General features: G+C 42.9%; 1 protein-coding gene across 8 annotated transcripts in view; it reads right to left on the bottom strand.

Annotated features, from left to right (window-relative positions):
* TLK2 (tousled like kinase 2) overlaps positions 1 to 22,633 on the bottom strand; it is a 144,410-nt gene that overhangs the window by 3,335 nt on the left and 118,442 nt on the right. For all 8 annotated transcript variants that reach the window (XM_023192326.2, XM_031934386.1, XM_031934387.1 and 5 more), the window contains 5 exons: positions 18,794 to 18,883; positions 14,348 to 14,517; positions 12,992 to 13,130; positions 6,333 to 6,444; positions 4,098 to 4,205 (listed from right to left, as the gene is read on the bottom strand). In XM_023192326.2, coding sequence (XP_023048094.1) covers positions 4,098 to 4,205; positions 6,333 to 6,444; positions 12,992 to 13,130; positions 14,348 to 14,517; positions 18,794 to 18,883 — 619 coding nt within the window. The remainder of the gene's footprint in view (positions 1 to 4,097; positions 4,206 to 6,332; positions 6,445 to 12,991; positions 13,131 to 14,347; positions 14,518 to 18,793; positions 18,884 to 22,633) is intronic.

Here is a 22,633-nt window from a genome sequence, read left to right as displayed (position 1 = left end):
GGAAAAAGGAAGCATGACCTCTAAATACTCCTGCCCCCAAAGCACTAAGACCAACAGAAAAAAAAAAAAATCTCTCTTTGTCTTCGCTGGTTTGGATGGGAACAGTCTAACTTCATGGTCCTCCATCTATAAACCATGACCTCAAGTGAACTTCCTGCGGAAGTGAAAATTCTATCACCATATGAAGTGTCAGGAGACACACAATGGCTAACAGTATGATGTGTCACAGGTGATAAAATCATTTCCCTATGTCGTAAAGGGAAACCTGAAAAGGACTTGCATCCGCGATAACACTGTAGACCCAAAAATGCAGTGAGTGGGATTACACACGGAATTCCAGGTGACTACCAATATGGAGGCTATGCAGTTTGTTTCTGTAAGTCTTAGCATAAAGGCCCTTATGTAGATTATCTGTCTTGTCCTGCTTGCTTTCTTCCTATTTTTTAGCTAGTTCTATTTAATCAGTTTCAATATAACTACTTTAAATAAATTAATTTTTAAAAATCTAAAACATCATTATTACAGAAAGTCCGTATTTTACACGAGGGTGACGAGGATGTGATGTGTCGGTACACACAGGTTCACTGGCTCTCTCAAATGCACTGCTCTGGCGGGGGTGTCGATGCGGAGGCTGTGCATGGGTGCAGCAGGCAGTGTAAGGGAACTCTATACTTTCAGTTTTGCTGTGAGCCTAAAATTGCCTAAAAAGCAGAGTTGATTTGAAACAAAATCTACAACATGAATCAAGCTTTTGATTTTCTGGTTTTCCCCCATGTTTGGTAAACACATTAATAATACAATGCCAATCCTGGCTTTTCAAAATCAAAGATAGGTACTGGCTGGTTAAAGCATTTGGAAGATAAAAACAATTCATAGAAATGAACATAATGATCCTTGGCCTTTAAAAATGAACTTTTCTAGATGAAAAGCATAGAATTGGAGTTAAACAGGCTACCTTGGGTTAAATATATGTCAAACTTTTTTTTTTTTTTTTTAACTTTTTTTAGAGACAAGATCTTGTTCTGTCATCCAGGCTGGAGTGCATTGGCATGATCACAGCTCACTGTAGTCTCAAACTCCTGGGCTCAAGTGATCCTCTACCTCAGCCTCCCAAGTAGCTAGGACCAAAGGCGTGCCCCACCACATCCAGCTACTTTTAAAATATTTTGTAGAAATGGGTCTCACTATGTTTCCCAAGCTGGTCTCAAACTTGTGGCCTCAAGTAATCTTGCCACCTCATCTTCCCATAGTGCTAGGATTACAGGTGTGAGCCACGGCACTCAGCCAAGTAAACTTCATTTACCTTGAATTTTCTCTGTAGCTGCCAGTGTCAGCTCTTAAAACAGCAATCAGCTCACATAGTTGCCCTGATTAAAACCTGCAACTGCCTTCCCTCACACTTACCCTCACCCTCCTGCCTCTCTTACCACCTTCCCCTTTGCTCTGTGGACCTGCAAAAAGCTCATTCTCACATCTGAGCTTCTCTCCACTAAACTGCTTTCCCCTGCAGATCTACGGCTCCTGCAAATCATGGCTCCCAACTTCATACCATTCAAGATACTGCTCAAAATGTCACTTCATCTTTGAGGCCTTCCCTGACCATGCCATCAAAAAAGAAGTTTCCACCTCCTCATCCCCCTACTCGGATTTATTTCTTCATAACATGTGTTACCATCTGAAATGTATCCACTTTTTGTTTTATTGTTTTTCTCATAAGTGGAATATAAACTCCTTAAGGGTAGGGAACTGGTCTGCAGAGTTCACTGCTACATATTTGGTTTCATCTCCACTACCCAGAATAGTGTCTTAGTGTTTCATAGGCATTCAATAAATATTTGTTGTGGGAGGACAGGAAAAGAAGAGGGTAGGATTTGGAGAAACAGGGACATAGGAGACAATTCATGGAAACATTTGGAGATACTTCTGTGTTCTTCATAGCAAGTTCATCTAACAGTCTCTAAAGTTTTGGAGACATTTGTTCACTATTTATTGAATGAACACAGAAGTTTTATAAAGAAATAGTCTTGAAAAACCTGACAGATTAGGAGAACTAAACATCTACCAGATAACATATTCAAGTCCCTCAGTGTCAACTCTGGGGGGCAGCTCTGTGGCACGGGTAGTAGAGCAGCTAGCTAGAGAATCTGCCAAGGGTTAGGTGCTACCAGTCCTCTTAAACCTCACAACCACCCTTTTCTTTTTTTGGAGACAGGGTCTCACTGTGTTGCGGAGGCTGGAGTGCAGTGGCTATTCACAGGTGTGATCATAGCATATTACAGGTGTGTAGCGCCACACCTAGCTACAAACACCTTTTAAGGAAGATGTTTTTGTCTCTGTTTTTACGGATAAGGAAAAGCAGCTTAAAAGGTTTAGCTTGCCTAAAGTTACACAGCTACTACTGAGTGCAGAGCTGGTACCAAAATTAGGTTAACCAAGCTTCAAAGCTGAGCCTCTCTCCAGCTCTCCCAGGACAGTCAGGAAATCAGCATTTGCCTTAGGGATGTGTTATGGGACTTCTCCCTTGCAGATTTGATTTCTTGGTTATGCAGTACTTAAACTGTTGAACAATGGGGACAGGGAGTAATCAGTCAGGAATTACAAACAACTGCTAAAGATGTTAATTCTTACCCTGTGACATGGCAGCTATACCACTTGGAAAAAGAGGCTCTTTCCCAACCTATGTCACATAGGTACGCTGTGAAGGAACAGCAGAGATCAAACGCCAAAAAAAGAGATTAGACTTGTAACTGGCTGGGCACAGTGGCTCACACCTGTAATCCCAGCACTTTGGAGGCTGAGGCAGGTGGATGGCTTGAGCCCAGGAGTTCGAGATCAGCCTGGGCAACACTGTGAAACCCCTTGTCTACAAAATTTACAAAAAAATAGCCAGGTGTAGTGGTGCACGCCTGTAGTCCCAGCTTCTTGGGAGGCTGAGGTGGGAGGATCACCTGAGCCTGGGGAGGTCAAGGCTGCGGTGAGCCGTGATAGTGCCCCTGCACTCCAGACAGGGTGACAGAGTGACAAACTGACAACAACAAGACTTACAACTGCTCACTTTTAACTTTAAAAATGCTGAATGATCATAGCATCAAATGGGGCTGGCTACTACTCATCTAAGAAGAACTGGTTAATAGAGATAAATAGCACAGAAAAAGTAGGCTGGCTACTAGAATTTGGTTTACAGATGTGGCAAGGATGAATGATTATTTATAGCTTCCTTTTTACCACTTCCCATTCTATGCTTCCTTTGCCCCACTGAGTTTGTTATGCCCTCACCAACTGCAACAGAATTTACTGCCTACCATTCATTCGACATTTATCTCTATAATGTTGATATGGTTTGGCTGTGTCCCCGCTCAAATCTCATCTTGAATTGTAGTTCCCACAATCCCGTGTCATGGGAGGGACCTGGTGGGAGGTAACTGAATCATGGGGGTGGTTACCCCCATGCTGTTCTCATGATAGTTCTTACGAGATCTGCTGGTTTTATAAGGGGCTTTTCCCTCTTTGCTTGGCACTTCTCCTTTCTGCTGCCATGTAAAGAAGGATGTGTTTGCTTCCCCTTCCACCATGATTGTAAGTTTCCTAAGGTCTCCCCAGCCATGCTGAACTGAGTCAATTAAACCTCTTTCCTTCATAAATTACCCAGTCTTGGGTATATCTTTATTAGCAGCATGAGAACAGACTAATACAAATGCCTTAGTACTCTTATATAATTTCTCCTACATGGGCATCAGCTTCCCAAATTAATCATAATCCCTGAATACAGATGAAGCTGGGTATCTTTCATGACATCCACATACTTACCTGTTCTCTCAACTGGAGTCTGCTCTCCCTCCCTTTCTGACTCTAGGGAGCCTTTCTGGATTAAAACACACACCTATCAACATTCCTTCTACTGGAACTGGGGATGGGGTGGTCAGGGTGTAAGCAATGTTCTTCTGTCAAGTGTTCTTAGGAATATTAATTCATGCCTATCCTGATGTTTTTAATAACTCCTGAATTTCACACTGAAGAATCCATTCACTATTACCCAAAGAAATAATACAGAAAGCAAAGCAGTTGTTTCTGTTAGCCAATGGGTCAAACAAACTTACCTTTGCTTCAGGTGTTACTACTGGCTTTGGCGGGAACTGCACTTCAGTAGCTTTAAGAATCGTATTCTCTTGTAGGATGTCTTGCTGAGACTGGTTATGGCCAAAAGGCTGTCACATAAAAACAAACAAATAAGGCGGGCCTCTGATGAATATTAAAGAGAAAACAATTCAGTATCACAGGGAAGGAAAAGGAGAAGACATCTTCTAACATGAATTGCTGCTAGGAACTCTGGAGACAATCCCCTCTAGTTCTCACTTTATAGATAAAGGGGGTGAGAGCTCAGAGCGTATGTAACTTGCTCACAGTTCAACTTCCAGGTCAAAGCAGAGTGGGGACCAGAAGCAGCATCTCCTATCCTAACGTTTTGCTAAGCTTTGCTCACACCAAAGAAAACGGAGATCCAGAGCAGGACCCAGCAACCTCACTTGCTTGGAGGGATACGTGCGGCCCTAAGAAATACACACCTGTGCCTCAGGACAATTCAAGAAACAGAAAAATAGAAGGAAAGGAAGTGAAAACCAAGAGGGGTAAGGAGGGAGCGGGAACAAGAAAGAGTCAGGGTTACTTAATGGTTTCATCTACGCTGAGCTGCCATTTTCTAATAAACTCTTTTTTTTTTTTTTTTTTTTCCTGAGATGGAGTCTCGCTCTGTCGCCCAGGCTGGAGTGCAGTGGCCAGATCTCAGCTCACTGCAAGCTCCGCCTCCTGGGTTTTCGCCATTCTCCTGCCTCAGCCTCCCGAGTAGCTGGGACTACAGGAGCCCGCCACCTCGCCCGGCTAGTTTTTTTGTATTTTTTTTAGTAGAGATGGGGTTTCACCGTGTTAGCCAGGATGGTCTTGATCTCCTGACCTTGTGATCCTCCTGTCTCGGCCTCCCAAAGTGCTGGGATTACAGGCTTGAGCCACCGCGCCTGGCCTCTAATATTAAACTCTTAAAAATAAGTTCAACTCAAGTCTCTCTATACTGGTTCTACTGAGATCTCTCTCAAACAGTTATTTCTAGATAATTTCTACTACTGTTATCAGCAGTAATTCAACATTGTCAGGGAATGTAAATAATAATTAAGACTACTACCTCTGAATAGTTTCCCTGTTTTAGAGAGGTGAGACAGAAAAGAAAAAAGAAAAGAAAAGAAAAGAAAGACCGAGGAGAAGCTAAAGAGGAAAGTATAATCTGAATTAAGAGCCTGGTCTGGGCTGGGCGTGGTGGCTCACACCTGTAATCCCAGCACTTTGGGAGGCTGAGGCGGGCGGATCACGAGGTCAGGAGATCGAGACCATCCTGGCTAACATGGTGAAACCCTATCTCTACTAAAAATACAAAAAATTAGCCAGGCATGCTAGCAGGCGCCTGTAGTCCCAGCTATTCGGGAGGCTGAGGCAGGAGAATGGCAAGAACCCAGGAGGTGGAGGTTGCAGTGAGCCGATAGCGCACCACTGCACTCCAGCCTGGGCAACAGAGTGAGACTCCAACTCAAAAAAAAAAAAAAAAAAAAAAAAAAAAAAAAAGAGCCTGGTCTGGGGAATGTAATCAAAATACTAAGAATTCAAAGGAGACACGGGAACTCCCATCTGGCTTATACCCACAGCCTACTAGGAAACACTAAAACATACAAACACACAAAAACAGGAACATAAATATACAAGTGGATCCTAATATATACATTTATAAGGCATGTTCACAAGGAAAAACAAGTATGACAATTCATTAGGTGTAGTTTACCACTTGTTGAAATGATATGTGACCTTGATCAGAGGTAACAATGAATACGTCCTGACACCATCTCCCCAGTATAGAAATACAAAGCATGCTTTCATTAATAATAGGCTCAATTAATGGGACGGTTGGCAATAAAGATTCTAGGGATATTTTGAATTTGGTTCTTGGGGCCCACAGGTTCTTGGGAAGATTGTATACTTTCATAAATATACGATTTATGTAAATCCCTATACATACTATCAGAACAAATACATGTTCCAGATCTAACTGAGAACAGCAAAAGTGCATGTTTTTAACAGCCCAGCAGAACTCATTAGGTACCCTAGGGTTGAGGATTTCTGCTTACGAGTAAGGCTTGTATTATTAAGTCTTTATTTTCTTTAAACCACTCTTTTCAGGATTCTATTTTGTATAACCTAATAATTAACTCCAAGAGACTAATCCATACCAAGGCACTGTATGTGTGTGCCACCCAAGAAAGAAATCAAGCTTCTCCGTCAACCTTCTAACTTACCTTCCTTCCATAAAGACACTGATAGAAGATCACACCCACCGACCACACATCAACTTTATTTGAGATCTTTGGTGGTTCTTTCCCAACCACAAAACACTCTGGTGGTAAATACCTGGGACAAAGAAGAAATAAAAATTCTTAGAATAATGATTATGTAAGTTTAAGCCATGTACAAAAAGACAAAATAAAATATCTTATTGAAAACAAATTTTTTTTTTTTTTTGAGACAGGGTCTTGCTCCATCACCCAGGCTGAGTACAGTGGCGTGATCATGGCTCACTAAAGGCTCAACCTCCCGAGCTCAGGTGGTTCCCCCAGCTCAGCCTCCCAAGTAGCTGGGATTAAAGGCAGGAACCACCATGCCCAGGTAGTTAAAAAAAAAAAAAATTGTACAGGTGGGGTCTCACTGTGTTGCCCAGGCTGGTCTCAAACTCCAGGACTCAAGTGATCCTCCCCTCTCCGACCTCCTAAAGTGCTGGGATTACAGGCGTGAGCCACCATGCCCGACCAATATGTGAATTTTAACAGTCAACTTAGACCTACATGGAGAGTCAATGAAAAGACACTCTAGGCGAAGTGTAGTGGCTCATATTCATAATCCCAGCACTTTGGGAGGACAAGTCCGGCAGATCGTTTGAGCTCAAGAATTCGAGACCAGCCTGGGCAACACAGCAAAACCCCATCTCTACTAAAAATACAAAAATTAGCTGGGCCGGGTAGCACACCCCTGTAGTGTTTGGACGAACCGAGGCAGGATGGTGCACTTCCGGGTTCTTCTTCACCACCAACTCTTCCCATGTGTGCGAGAATGCAGCTGACGCCCGGGAAGGTGCAGATTAATCAGGCATGCACCAGGTGATGTCAATCCGAGGAGACCAAGATTTACCTGGTGGCACCTGCGGAGCGGCCCCCCTCCCCCGACATGCCCGTGCCCCGCCTATTGCCCTTCCATTCCTAGAAATGTCGCTCCCAGCAGATGCGCCGGGGGTGGGCTTTCTCAGCCCCCACTCTTGTCGGGACTGTATTAGAAACCCCCCCACCTTCCCGCAGCTCCAGTCCCTGAAGCTAGATGACCAAAGAATAAATTTGCAGTTTTGCTTTTAGCCTTGCCTACTCGCTGGTTCTTTTGTGCCCACTCTGGTGGTCTTAGAAAAACAAATCATGTAGTACTTGGGAAGCTGAGGTGGGAGGATCACCTGAGCCTGGGGGAGGCTGACTGCGGTGAGCCGAGATCATGCCACTGCACCCCAGCGACAGAGTGAGACCCCCATCTCAAAGTAAGAAAAGACACTCTAACTTAGGGAGGCAGTAATGTCCCTACAGGGCATCAAAATACAGTTCTCAATTTCCTAAGAGTGGTAAATATTCTCACTAGTCCCACTTCATTCACTCTAAGCCTCCTTTCCCAGGGTCGTGCCTAATATAAGTGTCATTTGACAAGTTTTAAAAAGGGGGTGGGGAGACACAAAAGAAGCACATTCCCTTTTAAGATAGCTTCATCAACAAATATTAAATGTAACTAGAGGCCGGGCGCGGTGGCTCAAGCCTGTAATCCCAGCACTTTGGGAGGCCGAGACGGGCGGATCACGAGGTCAGGAGATCGAGACTATCCTGGCTAACATGGTGAAACCCCGTCTCTACTAAAAAATACAAAAAACTAGCTGGGCGAGGTGGCGGGCGCCTGTAGTCCCAGCTACTCGGGAGGCTGAGGCAGGAGAATGGCGTGAACCCGGGAGGCGGAGCTTGCAGTGAGCTGAGATCCGGCCACTGCACTCCAGCCTGGGCGACAGAGCGAGACTCCGTCTCGACCCGCCGTAAAAAAAAAAAAAAAAAAAAAAGAAAAAAAAAATGTAACTAGAAATGGCGTGGGTTTCATGTTGCCAAAAGGAGATGTCTCTGAAATAAGTAAATGTTTTAAAAGTCTAAATGAATTCAGGACCCAGTACAGATATTTGAGGGGAGAGGTTATCCTACCTTCTTATGGTAGCCTCTTACGATTCCAATATCAAAGATGACAATAAAGTCTTAATTTTCAGAAGACACTTCTTTTCTTTTAGAGATGGGGTCTCACTATGTTGTCCAGGTTGCTCTGGAACTCCTGATCTGAAGCGATCCTCCCATCTTGGGCTTCCCAAGTGGCTGGAATTTACAGGTGCACCACTCACCACACCTGGCTCAGAAGGTATTTTATACTTCCTACTTTAAGGGTGATCAGGGGCTTACTGGAAGACTAACAAATAGTGTAGCAAAGGCCAAACTAGTTGTTAGAACAACTAATTCTTCATCTAAATTCCTTCCCTCCCCACCGCCGGTCTCTGAAGAAACTGTTTAATATGTGATAGCCAACCACATCAAATTGTATGGTATGGAAGGTAAGTACCTCTTGTATTTAGGAAACCAAACAAATACAGCTGGAGTCTTAGCCACATCAAGGCTGGAAGGTAGAATTCTGAAGATTGCCGATTGATTTCTGAAGATTTCATGCTAGCAAAATCAATCCTGTGGAAAATTCTGTATTTGGACCCTATGCTCATCCTGGAATACAACTTACAGATTGAAGGGGATCACATGAGTTCACAGGCAGAATATTCCTTCTCTGATCCATCTCTATCAAATTTAGTTTCAGATGACAGCCTCTCTTTCTTTTAAAAAAAGTTATAGTTTCATATTCTTGTTTCTTATTTTTTATTAGTAAGAGACTTTTTTTTGGGACAGGGTCCTGCTCTGTTGCCCAGGCTGGAGTGCAGTGGTGCGATCTCAGCTTGCTGCAACCTCCACCTCCCAGGTTCAAGCAATTCTCCTGCCTCAGCCTCTTGAGTAGCTGGGATTACAGGCGCCCGCCGCCATGCGTGGCTAATTTTTGTATTTTTTGGTAAAGACGGGTTTTCACCATGTTGGCCAGGCTGGTTTCGAACTCCTGGCTTCAAGTGATCTGCCTGCCTCAGCCTCCCAAAGTGCTGGGATTAAGTAAGCCGTGCCCAGCCTAAGAAACATTTTTGGATGATTGAGACCTTTAACTAGATTATTATTTTACAATGAAAACTTTTCGCCAAAGCACACATTGAGAAATGAAATATAGGACTCATTAAGAAGGGAAAAAGGCAAAGAAATAAAGGAAAAAGAATTTATAAAAAGAATAGATCTTCCAAGAGCTACTAAAACCACCCTGAACCCTAGTTTTCATAGTTCTTGATTTTTCTGGGGGGCGGGGGATGGAGTCTCACTCTGTTGCCCAGGCTGGAGTGCAGTGGTGCAATCTTGGCTCACTGTGACCTCTGCCTCCGGGTTCAAGCAATTCTCCTGCCTCAGCCACCCAAGTAGCTGGGACTACAGGCGTGTGCCACCGCGCCCGGCTAATTTTTTGTATTTTTAGTAGAGATAGGGTTTCACCATGTTAGCCAGGCTGGTCTTGATTTCCTGACCTCGTGATCCGCCTGCCTCAGCCTCCCAAAGTGCTGGGATTACAGGCGTGAGCCACCGCACCTGGCCAATTCTTGATTTTTTTTTTTTTTTTTTTTTTTTGAGACGGAGTCTCGCTCTGTCACCCAGGCTGGAGTGCAGTGGCCGGATCTCAGCTCACTGCAAGCTCCGCCTCCCGGGTTTACGCCATTCTCCTGCCTCAGCCTCCCAAGTAGCTGGGACTACAGGCGCCTGCCACCTCGCCCAGCTAGTTTTTTTATATTTTTTAGTAGAAATAGGGTTTCACCGTGTTAGCCAGGATGGTCTCGATCTCCTGACCTCGTGATCTGCCCATCTCGGCCTCCCAAAGTGCTGGGATTACAGGCTTGAGCCACCGCACCCAGCCAATTCTTGATTTTTTAATACACATAACTTAAATATGATCTTGGATAAGTAACAAATATAACCTTAATTCTAAAAGGACCATATAAACGTATATATAACTTTTTTATGGCAGTGGCAGGGAAGAACAGGAGTTGTTGAACTCACCCAAATGCAGAAAATAAGTTAGCAAGAGTTTTTGTCTTTGTTTTTTGAGACAGAGTCTCGCTCCATTGCCAGGCTGGAGTGCAGTGGCACGATCTTGGCTCACTGCAACCTCAGAGTAGCTGGGATTACAGGCATGTGCCACCATGCCCAGCTAATTTTTGTATTTTTAGTAGAGATGGGGTTTTGCCATATTGGCCAGGATGGTCTCGACCTCTTGACCTCGTGATCCGACTGCCTCAGCCTCCCAAAGTGTTGGGATTACAGGCATGAGCCACCCGCCCGGTCAGCAAGATTTTTAGAATATAAAAAGCCCTGTCACCTGATTGTACACGTCTGGCAAATCCCTTTCTAGGTCTCAGTTTCTCCATCTGTAAGTGAATGAAATTAATTCTTCACCCAAATAACACGGAAAATAATAAGCATCCTAACTTACTATCAAAGATTTTGGGAGGAGAGTAAAAGGCAGCTCTACGATACTAAACTGTGTTAAAAAAAAAATATGTAGTTGCATATTCCATCACAATCAAAATCCCCATACAAAAAACAAATTATTCTCAAGGCATAGTCTATGTGTCACTTCTTTAAAATAAGTATTCAGCCAGGCATGGTGGCTCACGCCTATATTCCCGGCACTTTGGGAGGCCAAGGCAGGTGGATCACCTGATGTCAGGAGTTCCAGACCAGCCTGGCCAATATGGTGAAAGCTGTCTCTACTAAAAATACAAAAAAATTAGCTGAGCATGGTGGCGGGTGCCTGTAATCGCAGCTACTCGGGAGGCTGAGGCAGGAGAATCGCTTGAACCCGGGAGGTAGAGGTTGCAGTGAGTCGAGATCACACCATTGCACTCCAGCTCAGGCAACAAGAGCGAAACTCTGTCTCAAATAAATAAATAGATAAATAAATAAGAGAGGTATTCAACGTAGTAGACTTCTGCAACCACCAAATACTGCAAATAGTTAACTTATAATTTGTTATACCCTTCAGGATTATTTTTATCTGACATACTAAGGATGGTGATTATGACAGTATTTCTACCAATTTGGAGACTCTTCAAACCTTCATAGAAACCTCTAACACTCAATCTTCTCAGAAGCCCTGTCTTACTTTAAATTATTAAAAATCTCAACTACAATCTAAAGTAGAAAGAACAGTAAAATGACCCCTAAGTAGGCACCATTCAGCTTCAAGAATTATCAACATGTGGCCAATCTCCACCATTTTTCCCCACAGACTACTCTGAAGCAAAACCCCTAGCATCACATAATTTTTATTTAAATTCTAATCACTGAATTTTTGTAGGTAAGCAACTACAGCAGTAACTATTGTAAATGCGAAAAAAACTGTGCCTTAAAAAAAAAAAAACTATCAAACACAAAGCTCAAATCCAAATTCCAGTGAATTTATACAGCAGAGGTATAGACCTGTTTCCAGAATTTTCAGCAGCAGATATTTTTGTATCACTCAGTGACAGGAACACTAGCCCACAATAACCACCATAGTGAATAAACACGGTAAATGTAGCTTCTATTTTAAATCTATAATTTCCAAGTTTTAATTTAGGGCCTGACTTTTTACTATAGGTACCATTTTCACAAGCAGTAAGGAGCAACAGAAACTGGGGCATCGTGTCCATGGTGTTATTGGCAGGCTTCACGATAAGCACAGGGCCGATGCTGTGTGTTGTGAAGGCCATGCCCCTCTGCTTCTTCCTCCACCTCTGATTCCCAGACAGTCAGTACTCTCTGCTAAGGTCCAGGACCCTCCAGTTCCAAAGGTAAGTGATTTGACCACCTTCCCTGGGGTACAAATAATACGTCTTGCCCCTCTGTTGGTGCTATAGAGCCTTCTCTTGCAACTCTTGAAAGAAATCCCTCATCCCATTAAGCCATGAAGAGAGACTTGTATTTGCACTAAAAAAAAACTGGGGGCCATTCTTTATATACACCAATATGTGGCTTGTGTGACCACCTCAAAATGGAAGAGGAAGCTTTGTTAACACACGTTTATAACCATAGAGTTAAAGGCCTGAGTTTCAGGTATCTTTTATGGTTCTAATGGCCAAAGGTTATCATAGGCAGAAATAGAAGCATAAAACTGGCAGGCAGAGCTAGCTTGGGTGGGGTGGCTAGGGGAAGACAGGTGACAAGAGATGGGAAGAAATGTGCCTCAAAAACTTTCAGAACATGGCTAACAGACACGGATAAACTTCTGATAAATAGTGGTCACTTTTTCCTGTATAGATTTCATACGCGCTATAGTCATGTTTCATTCTGATCTTCATAACTCCCTACGGTCCAACATCCTCAGGCAACTCTTGAGACAAATCCCTTATCCCATTAACCCATGAAGAGAGACCTGTATCTGGGCGAGAAAGATTTTGGGGCCATTCTTTATATACACCACATGAGCAACCTTGTTCTCTACTGACTTGCAAGGCCAACTCTGTGCAGTAAACATACATTCAAATACCTGGCCACATATAAGCTCTCCTTCTTAAGGGTTTTCAAGAAAGGAAAGAAAAATTAAGACAAATTAATGGAAATACCAAGAGTCAAACTGCTGAAAAGATAGTAACGATTTGGGGAGAAAGTCTGCTTTGGTTTATGGATTTTTGCCTAGCAGATAGCATACAGCAATTAATCCATTAAACACTTCAGCAGAGTAGAGCCACATCTCTATAGCCAACCTGGCAGAGCTCCTGTATACCTACCAATAAGTACCAGCACCTTGTGATGTTAGCTCCATGCCATCCACTGAATTGTAGCTATCATCATCCATGATCTTCGAAAGACCAAAATCTGTAATTTTTATCTCTCCACACGCTGTACCATTTACTAAAAGAATATTACCTAAAAAATAAAAATCTTCATGAATAAGCAGAGACTTACTGATTAAGAGAAAAACCCAAAGTAATGGCAGATAAGAACTCAAACTTATTGAGTTTGCAAAAGCAAACATCCATATCTTGGGAATCAAGCAGTCTGGACTCTGGATACTCAGGGAGGGTCCTCCGCATCTGCTGAAACTTCTATTTTCTAAGAATCACCTGCTTAATGTGCCAAAACCACCACTATGATGAACTCTGGAAATAACAATAACTGGCTAAAGTAAAATATCCTTGTTCACTTGGTCAAAAATGACAGGAAACTGTCATCTGAACTTTCAGTGAGGATCTCTAAATTACCCTGTTTAGAACAGTACTTGGGGTGTGGGGGAGGAATCAAAGAAAACATGTAAGGGAACCAAAGCTAGCACCACAGCACCACCTACAGCTCCCATGGCAGGAAAGTGTTGAATTCAGTTACGGAAAATTCTTTCACAAAATAACCATCTTTTAAAAAATTTCTTCATTATAATTAATGTTTCAGTCATCTGAATTATATGAGAACATTAGAGAATAGTCAATGAGATGTAATATGCACTTATCAGAAGAGTAAAGCAAAGTTCACAATTTTGCAACATCAGAAGGTAAATGTGGACCATCTTCCTAATGCCCAAGCTAAGCTGTTAGAGTTGTCTATAGAACATATGCAGATTTCTAAAACACAGCTGAAGATAATAATAAAACATAGAGGTAAGGACTCTAGCTGCCCTATACTCTTTGCTGATGACCATCAAAGCTAGATAATAACCATACAAAAAGATGAAAAATTCTGCTTGAAATTTATTGAAATGGGAGGCATATAAGTAAAATAAGTTATTAATTTGGGGGCTCTTATCAAAGAGACCTGAAGCAGAGGAACTGTTACATAGTATGAGTCATGGGAAAAAAACAAAACTGAACTTGCTGGAACAGTTCTTTCTTAATGAGACTTACATCATGAACTGCCCTGGCTCCAAAGATAAAGGTATTGTTTCTCCAGAGTAGTATTTAATCCAACACACCCTCCTAAACCCAGTCCTGCTTGGCCAGGACTCTTTTTTCCCACACCTACCCAGGCAATCAAAAGTCAGATGTTATTAGCCTGTCTTGGCTGCTGTGAATTTCTCTAACTTTATCAAATTAAAAGTCACTTATAAGACCAAAGAAAACCAATTAATACTGTCTCCTAAAAGTCAGACATACCTGGTTTGAGGTCATAGTGTATGATGGGAGGTTTTATTTCATTTAAGTACTTTAAAGCATTCACAATCTGCATGATAATGGACCGGGCCTCTTTCTCCGACATTAATTTGTGCTGTTTCAGGTAGAAGTCCAGATCATTTCCCTCACAGTATTCTAATACTGTACAAAACCTAAAGACAAATAAACCAACATTTAACCATGGAATAAGAGCAAGCAGATTAAGACTACCTAAATCAGTCCCAGGTGAAAACTTCACGTCATTAGCTTCTCACTCCTTTCTTCTTTGTTCCTTAAAATACTCTTCGATTCTTTATTCAGTATTAGCTGAGGGGTTTCGAGTAAGAAACTGCTTATTCTCTTGAAGAGTCTCCACACCCTCAATGTTGGAATCTGTTGTGCTCGGGTTTACCCATGGCAGACCTCTTCTTGAGTCTAGACTGTAAGAATACCGATAAGAACTATAACGTATTTAAGCTAGGCATCTTCCTGGAAGGGGCTCCTTTATATACCCATGTCACACATCCATGTCTAAACAACTAGAATGTGATCAAGTACACAATTCTCCCTTTTTTTTGAGACTCCGTCTCACTCTGTTGCCTACACTGGAGTGCAGTGGAGCGATTTCAGCTAGGTATACAATTCGCACTGCAAACATTTTATATAACCCTGAGTGCTGACAATGAGGAATAATCTAGAGTTTGCCCACGTCCCAGAAACTGACTGCATACTATGTCTCCTGACAGCTTGGCACAATACTGCACTACAATTTTTCTTAAACATAAAGTGTAAAAGGGCTTATAAAGTATAGTATCTACGGTTCTAACAAATGTATGCGGGCTCTCTTTCCTTCACTTATGTCAGTATGTCATACCCAAACATAAAACCATATGCCATTTGTGGCATCACAGGTCATGTGCCTATCTTCCAAGGCATTATACTCTGAAGTAAGGTGTCCTGAACTGTGTGAATATCCCTGAGGGATGAATACCTTTTCAAGTATTCTAAGTTGTGATAATGTGGGTGTATCAGTCAGGGTCTAGCCTGGAAAAAAAAACAAAACAAAACCACTTGATCATTTAAAACAGAGAGACCTAGCGGCCGGGCGCGGTGGCTCAAGCCTGTAATCCCAGCACTTTGGGAGGCCGAGACGGGCGGATCACGAGGTCAGGAGATCGAGACCATCCTGGCTAACACGGTGAAACCCCATCTCTACTAAAAATACAAAAAACTAGCCGGGCGAGGTGGCGGCGCCTGTAGTCCCAGCTACTCGGGAGGCTGAGGCAGGAGAATGGCGTGAACCCGGGAGGCGGAGCTTGCAGTGAGCTGAGATCCGGCCACTGCACTCCAGCCTGGGTGACAGAGCGAGACTCCGTCTCAAAAAAAAAAAAAAAAAAAAAAAAAACCAGAGAGACTTTAATTCAGGGAACTGATCATACAGATGATGGAAGAGCTGAGAAGACAAACTGGTCAGTGAGGCACCCTGGAGATCATACAGCAGGAAGCCATTAGCACCCTCAGGCAAGCAGGCCAGAAGGGAGGAGATGGTGAAACCAGAACCCAAGGTCACCAGGGGAAACTAGAATTGCAGGGTGGGAGAGGAGGTGGAGACCCCCTCCCATTTCTGCCTTCACATTGGCTGAAACCAGCAGGACACCAATGGACACATGGGCCTGGTAAACACAGCCTACAAGGCCTAACCCCCCGAAGATACAGAGCAGCAAAAGGGCAAGGAACAGAACTGAGAGCAAACAGGTTCAGGACTAGCGCTATGGGCCACTGGGCAATTTGAGGCCTTCATAAAGCACTGCAATTGAATATGGACACACATGGTCCTGTGGACTCCACAAACCGAACAATATCTTATGCATCTTACGAAACATAGCAGGGCATTCTAGCACTGTATCTGAAAACAAATGTCTGCTGTAATCCCAGCAATTTGGAAGGCAGAGATGGGTGGATCACTTGAGGCCAGGAGTTTGAGACCAGCCTGGCCAATACAGTGAAACTCTGTCTTTACTAAAAATATGTAATACTGGCCAGGTATGGTGGCGCGCACCTGTAATCCCAGCTACTTGGGGGGGCTGAGGCACGAGAATTGCTTGAACCCATGAGGTGGAGGTTGCAGTGAGCCAAGATCATGCCACTGCACTACTGCCTGGGCCACAGAGCAACACTCCATCTCAAATAAAGCAAAATAAAATAAATGTCTGGAATTTATAGATTTCTCTGATCTGAGATTCTGAAATCTGAAATACAGACTCATGCTCAATGAAATGATTCTTTGACCCAAATGCAAGTTGAAAATAAAGCCTCACTTTCAGTCAGGCACAGTGGCTAAAGCTTGTAATCCCAGCACTTTGGGAGGCTGAGGCAGGCGGATCACAAGGTCAGGAGTTCAAGACCAGCCTGCCCAGCATGGTGAAACCCTGTATCTACTAAAAATAGAAAAAATTAGCCAGGCATGGTGGCGTGCATCTGTAATCCTAGCCACTCGGGAGGCTGAGGTAGGAGAATCACTTGAACCTGGGAGGCGGAGGTTACAGTGAGCCAAGATCGCACCACTGCACTCCAGCCTGGGCAACAGAGCCTCAAAAAAAAAAAAAAAAAAAAAAAAAAAATTAATAATAATAAAATAAAGCCTCACTTTTAATACCCAAGCAATTCTCAGAAGATGTTCTAAAAATCACAGTCTGACTTATTTTTGGTGAAAATTCATCATACACACAATAGAAAGAACAAAGTAATCAACTCGAGAATAGTATAGAACCAACTCAATTTCTCACATTAGTTAAAATTGTGTATACAATTCAAAACAGCAGATAATTTGAGCCTGATTTAATAGTTCAGAGAGGGGGGTCTACCTAGTACTGAAGAAATCTACTCAAAGCAAAACAGTGATGTCATGACCTGCCCCTGGTTTCCCAATCCTGCCCTCTAACTAGATCTTTTTTAAAAAATTCCACTCCATGTGAAACACACACGGCTAAGCTCAGTGCCAGGGCTATTCAAATGAGAAGAAGAAATCCCTGAGAGAATGGCCCAGGTCACGTTTCCAAAGGGAATTATATAGTCCTTTTTGGGGTTATTTCTAAATGTGAGCCAGCTGTTTGCACAGCCATCTCTGAGACTGTTGGCTAGAACAGACCAAAACTCCTAGAATTACCCTGGGAGGCTGAGGGAACTTGGAGTCTAGACCTAGGACATATTCCGATTCAGTTCAGACTTCTACAGAGAAACATTTCCAAATGCTGAGATATATCCAACTAAACTGCTGGGTAAACCCAGAGGCACAGGAGCTTACCGATACCAAGTTAACAAAATACAGCAATGACCACAATTACCAACGATCTCAGACAAGTCATTTAACTTCTCTGGTCCTCAAAATCCTCCTATAAAATGAAAAGGCTGGACTTTGAGAACTCTTCCTATTCTAACATCCTATAAGCCTGTAAGCCTGTATTTCAACATGTTGCACTGAGCCTTGTCTTCATTAGTGCCACATTTGTTGTCTCATTCTAGGATAAAATCACACAGCCAGTACTTTTTTAAAAAAGTCTGGCAATGTTCGTAAGAGTCTCTGGGGTGAGCAGAAACTCTCTTCAACAGTCTACACTCACTAGTGCATGTCAGTGGCATGCTGGCACCAACTCATGTCAGTTTCCAAGAGCTGACTTAAATTTTCAAGAGTTTTGTGAGTGGTTTATCAAACCACTGGTAGGACAGATAAGCAAAATGTGGTATACCCAACACGATGGAATATTATTTTGTCATAAAAAGGAATGAATACCAATACATGCTACAAGGATGAAACTTGACAACATCATGCTAAGTGAAAAGAAGCCAGTAATAAAAGTCCACATACTATATGATTCCATGCATATGAGAGTCCAGAATAGGAAATCTATAGAGATAAAACAGACAGATTAGGGTGAGGGCAGAGGGATGGAATAGTGGAATAGATGAATAGTAGTAAAAGGTATGGGGTTTCTTTTGAGGTGGTGAAAACATTCTAAAATTGGCTCTGGTAGTTGTATATATCTATGGATATGCTGAAAACCACTAAACTGTATATTTTACATGTGTGAATCATACAGTATGTGAATAATAATTAAGATGTTTTAAAAAAATAAACAGGTGGTACATCAAAATTGGACACAGGAGGAATATCTACACTATGGAAACTGGCAAACACTACAAATTAGCCCTGTCTCTCTTCATACCAAGCTGGTTGTTAAACATTTACTGGCACACAAGTGCACGGTCCTTTGGCCTAGAGGTTTCTTACTGACCCAAAATTGAATTTTTGTTTGATCATTTGTCCACAAATTAATATATTTGGTTCCCTCAGAGGGTATGTCCTAGACCCAGAGTTCAGCTCTATTCCATGAACAATCAACATTGCAAGAAAATAATATAACTGTTAAGGTAAAACAGCACAGCACTTACGAGTCAGTATCCAGTGAAAAGTAATCATACAGCTTAACTATTCTGGGATGATCCAGTTCTTTATGAATCCGGTATTCCCTACATGCATGCCTGTAAACAAAAGGGAAAATTAACAAGAAGATATATTGGCCTACCTTTTAGAACTCTTCAAAGATCTTCCTAAATATTCAATCATTTCTCTATTGTCTCCACATGTTAATTCCATTCTGGTCCACCTGGTCCCTCATCTGACTTCTCTCTTTGCTCATCCTATTTTCTCTATTGGAATCTACCAAGCTATTGAGAAAATAATAGGTGCTCTGGCTGGGCGCAGTGGCTCATGACTGTAATCCTAGCACTTTGGGAGGCCGAGGCAGGTGGATCACGAGGTCAAGAGATAGAGACCATCCTGGCCAACATGGTGAAACCTCGTCTCTACTAAAAATAAAAAACTTAGCTGGGCGTGGTGGTGCGCACCTATGGTCCCAGCTACTTGGGAGGCTGAGTCAGGAGAATCACTTGAACCCAGCAGACGGGGGTTGCAGTGAGCTGAGGTCATGCCACTGCACTCCAGCCTGGTGACAGAGCGAGACTCCATCTCCAAAAAAAATAAATAAAACAATAGGTGCTCAAATATTTGTTAAGTGAATAGATGTCAACCCTTTTCATCCCTTTCAAGTTCATTCTATGATAATCACACCTCTTTTCCACTTATACTCAAGTATCATAGATTTTAAAATAACAAAGACAGTTATTATCCCCCTCCTCTAAAGCTGATACATCAAATCATATCTGTAAATGTATATATGCTGGGGTAACACCAAAGGGGTCATTTTTATCATGTAAACCCCTTAGGTTAAAGGATTATCTGTTACATAAATCTATTAGCAGTACTTTGTAGTTTTTGTTTTTAAATTCTTCTTCTTACAAAAATAATTTAAGCGCTATTAGCTTTACTTTATTCTAATAAAATATGAAATGTGAGATTATGGAACCCCAGTTTTCTTGGAATGGCATATTTGATGCACTCATCCACTGTGTAACAACCCTTTGGTCAATGATGCTAAGCCACATATATGACAAGGGTCCCATAAGAGTATAACAGAGCTTCCCATGAACTGAGGAAGAAAAAAAAAAGTACAACAGAGCTGAAAAATCCTATCACCTGGTGACGCAGCAGTCAAGAGTCACCGCACAATGCATTATTCATGCTTGTGGTGATGCTGGTAGAAACAAACTTACCGTGCTGCCAGCCATATTAAAGTCTAGCACATACAGTTATCTACAGTATATAACACTGGATAATAATAAATGAATACGTAATTGGTTTATGTATTTACTATACAGCAGGCCCTTAAATAACATCATTTTGTTATAACGTTAATAAAAAAAAAAAGTCAGCCAGGCACCGTGGCTCATGCCTGTAATTCCAGGACTTTGGGAGGCCAAGGCAGGTAGATCACCTGAGGTCAGGAGTCCGAGACCAGCCTGACCAACATGGTGAAACCCCGTCTCTACTAAAAATACAAAAATTAGCTGGGTGTGGTGGTGGCCACCTGTAATCCACGCTACTCAGGAGGCTGAGGCAGAAGAATCACTTGAACCTGGGAGGTGGAGGCTGCAGTGAGGCAAGACTGTGCCGTGGCACTTTAGCCTGGGTGATAAAGTTAGACTCTGCCTCAAAAAAAAAAAAAAAAAAAAATCAATTCCTGGTCAGCACCACTGTCCATGTGGAGTCTGTGTGTTCTTTCCCTGTGTGAGTGGGTTTTCTCAGGTTATTCTGCTTTCCTCCCACATCCCAAAAGCACATGGGTTGGGTTCACTGGCATATCCACATGGTCCCTGTGTGTGTGTGTGTGTGTGTGTGTGTGCATGCACCCGCCATGCAATGGGACGGCATCCTGTCTAGGGTGGCTCCCACCTTGTCCCTGAGCTGCTGATATAGGCTCTGGTCACCCTCAACCCTGAGTGGGGAATGAGTGGGTAAATATTACCTTGTTTCTATTAATCTTTCTTAAATTTATATAAAGTTCACATATATTTCAATGTTTAGTATTAGAAGTGTTTTAGTCTTTATTTAGAAGCTGGGTAATGTTTTTGTGACCAGGAATATGCCACAGGAACTTAACTCTTGTTTATGTCAATTAGCCTATGGTAAAATTGGTTTTGTTACACCTTGTTTCCCTTAAAGTTGCAGTTTCCAAGAACCTATCACTGCTATTAAGTGAAGGCTTACTGTACTGCACTTTTTTTGTTTGTTTTTGAGACCGAGTCTCACTCTGTTGCCAAGGCTGGAGTGCAGTGGCGCGATCTCAGCTCACTGTGGCCTTTGCCTCCCAGGTTCAAGTGATTCTCCTGCCTCAGCCTCCCAAGTAGCTGGGATTACAGGCACATACCAGCACGTCCAGCTAATTTTTGTATCTTTAGTAGAGAGGGGGTTTTGTCATGTTGGCCAGGTTGATCTGGAACTCCTGACTTCAAGTGATTTGCCCACCTTGGCCTCCCAAAGTGCTGAGATTACAGGCATGAGCCACGGCACCTGGACTGCACTGTACTTTTTAATTATTTAAATTTTAGAGATGGGGGCAGTGGCTCATGGCTGTAATCCCGGCACTTTGGGAGGTTGAGGCAGGTGGATCGCTTGAGGTCAGGAGTTTGAGGCCAGCCTGGCCACCATGGAGAAACTCCATCTCTACTAAATATACAAAAAGCAGCAGGGAGTGGTGGTGCACACCTGTAATCCCAGCTACTTGGGAGGCTGGGGCAGGAGAGACGCTTGAACCCAGAAAGCAGATGTTGAAGTGAGCTAGATCACACCACTGCACTCCAGCCTCGGTGACAGAGCAAAACGCCATCTCAAAAAAATAAAAAAAAAATTTAGAATGTACTCCTTCTACTTATTAAAAAAAAAAAATTGTAACTATAAAACAAACTCAGGCAGGTCCTTCAGGGGGTACCCCAGGAGAAGGCATTGTTATCATACGGGGTGACAGCTTCATGCATGTTACTGTCCCTGAAGAGCTTCCAGTGGGATAAGATGGAGATGGAAGAAAGTGATATTGATGGTCCTGACCCTGTGCAAGCCTAGGCTAATGAGTGTGTGCCTTAGTTCTTAACAAAAAAATGTTTAAAAATAAAAAAAAGGCCAGGCGCGGTGGCTCAAGCCTGTAATCCCAGCGCTTTGGGAGGCCGAGACGGGTGGATCACGAGGTCAGGAGATTGAGACCATCCTGGCTAACATGGTGAAACCCCGTCTCTACTAAAAAAATACAAAAAAAACTAGCCAGGCGATGTGGCGGGTGTCTGTAGTCCCAGTTACTCAGGAGGCTGAGACAGGAGAATGGCGTAAACCCGGGAGGCGGAGCTTGCAGTGAGCTGAGATCCGGCCACTGCACTCCAGCCTGGGCGACAGGGCGAGATTCCGTCTCAAAAAAATAAAAATTAAAAAAATAAAAAATAAAAAATAAAAAAAACTTTAACAGAAAAAAGCTTATAGAATAAGGATACAAGGAAAGAAAATATTTTCATACAACTGTGTGCGATGCGTTTTTTTAAAGCTAAGTGTAGGCCAAGCATGGTGGCTCAAGCCTGTAACCCCAGCACTTTGGGAGGCCAAGACGGGCAGATCACGAGGTCAGGAGATCGAGACCATCCTGGCTAACACGGTGAAACCCCGTCTCTACTAAAAATACAAAAAACTAGCTGGGCGAGGTGGCGGGCACCTGTAGTCCCAGCTACTCGGGAGGCTGAGGCAGGAGAATGGCGTGAACCCGGGAGGCGGAGCTTGCAGTGAGCTGAGATCCGGCCACTGTACTCCAGCCCGGGCGACAGAGCGAGACTCCATCTCAAAAAAAAAAAAAA

This window comes from Piliocolobus tephrosceles, chromosome 16 (genome assembly GCF_002776525.5).
Source record: "Piliocolobus tephrosceles isolate RC106 chromosome 16, ASM277652v3, whole genome shotgun sequence".
NCBI lineage: Eukaryota > Metazoa > Chordata > Mammalia > Primates > Cercopithecidae > Piliocolobus > Piliocolobus tephrosceles.
The sequence above is the reverse complement of the archived record's forward strand: the minus strand, read 5'-3'. Positions and strand labels throughout refer to the sequence as shown.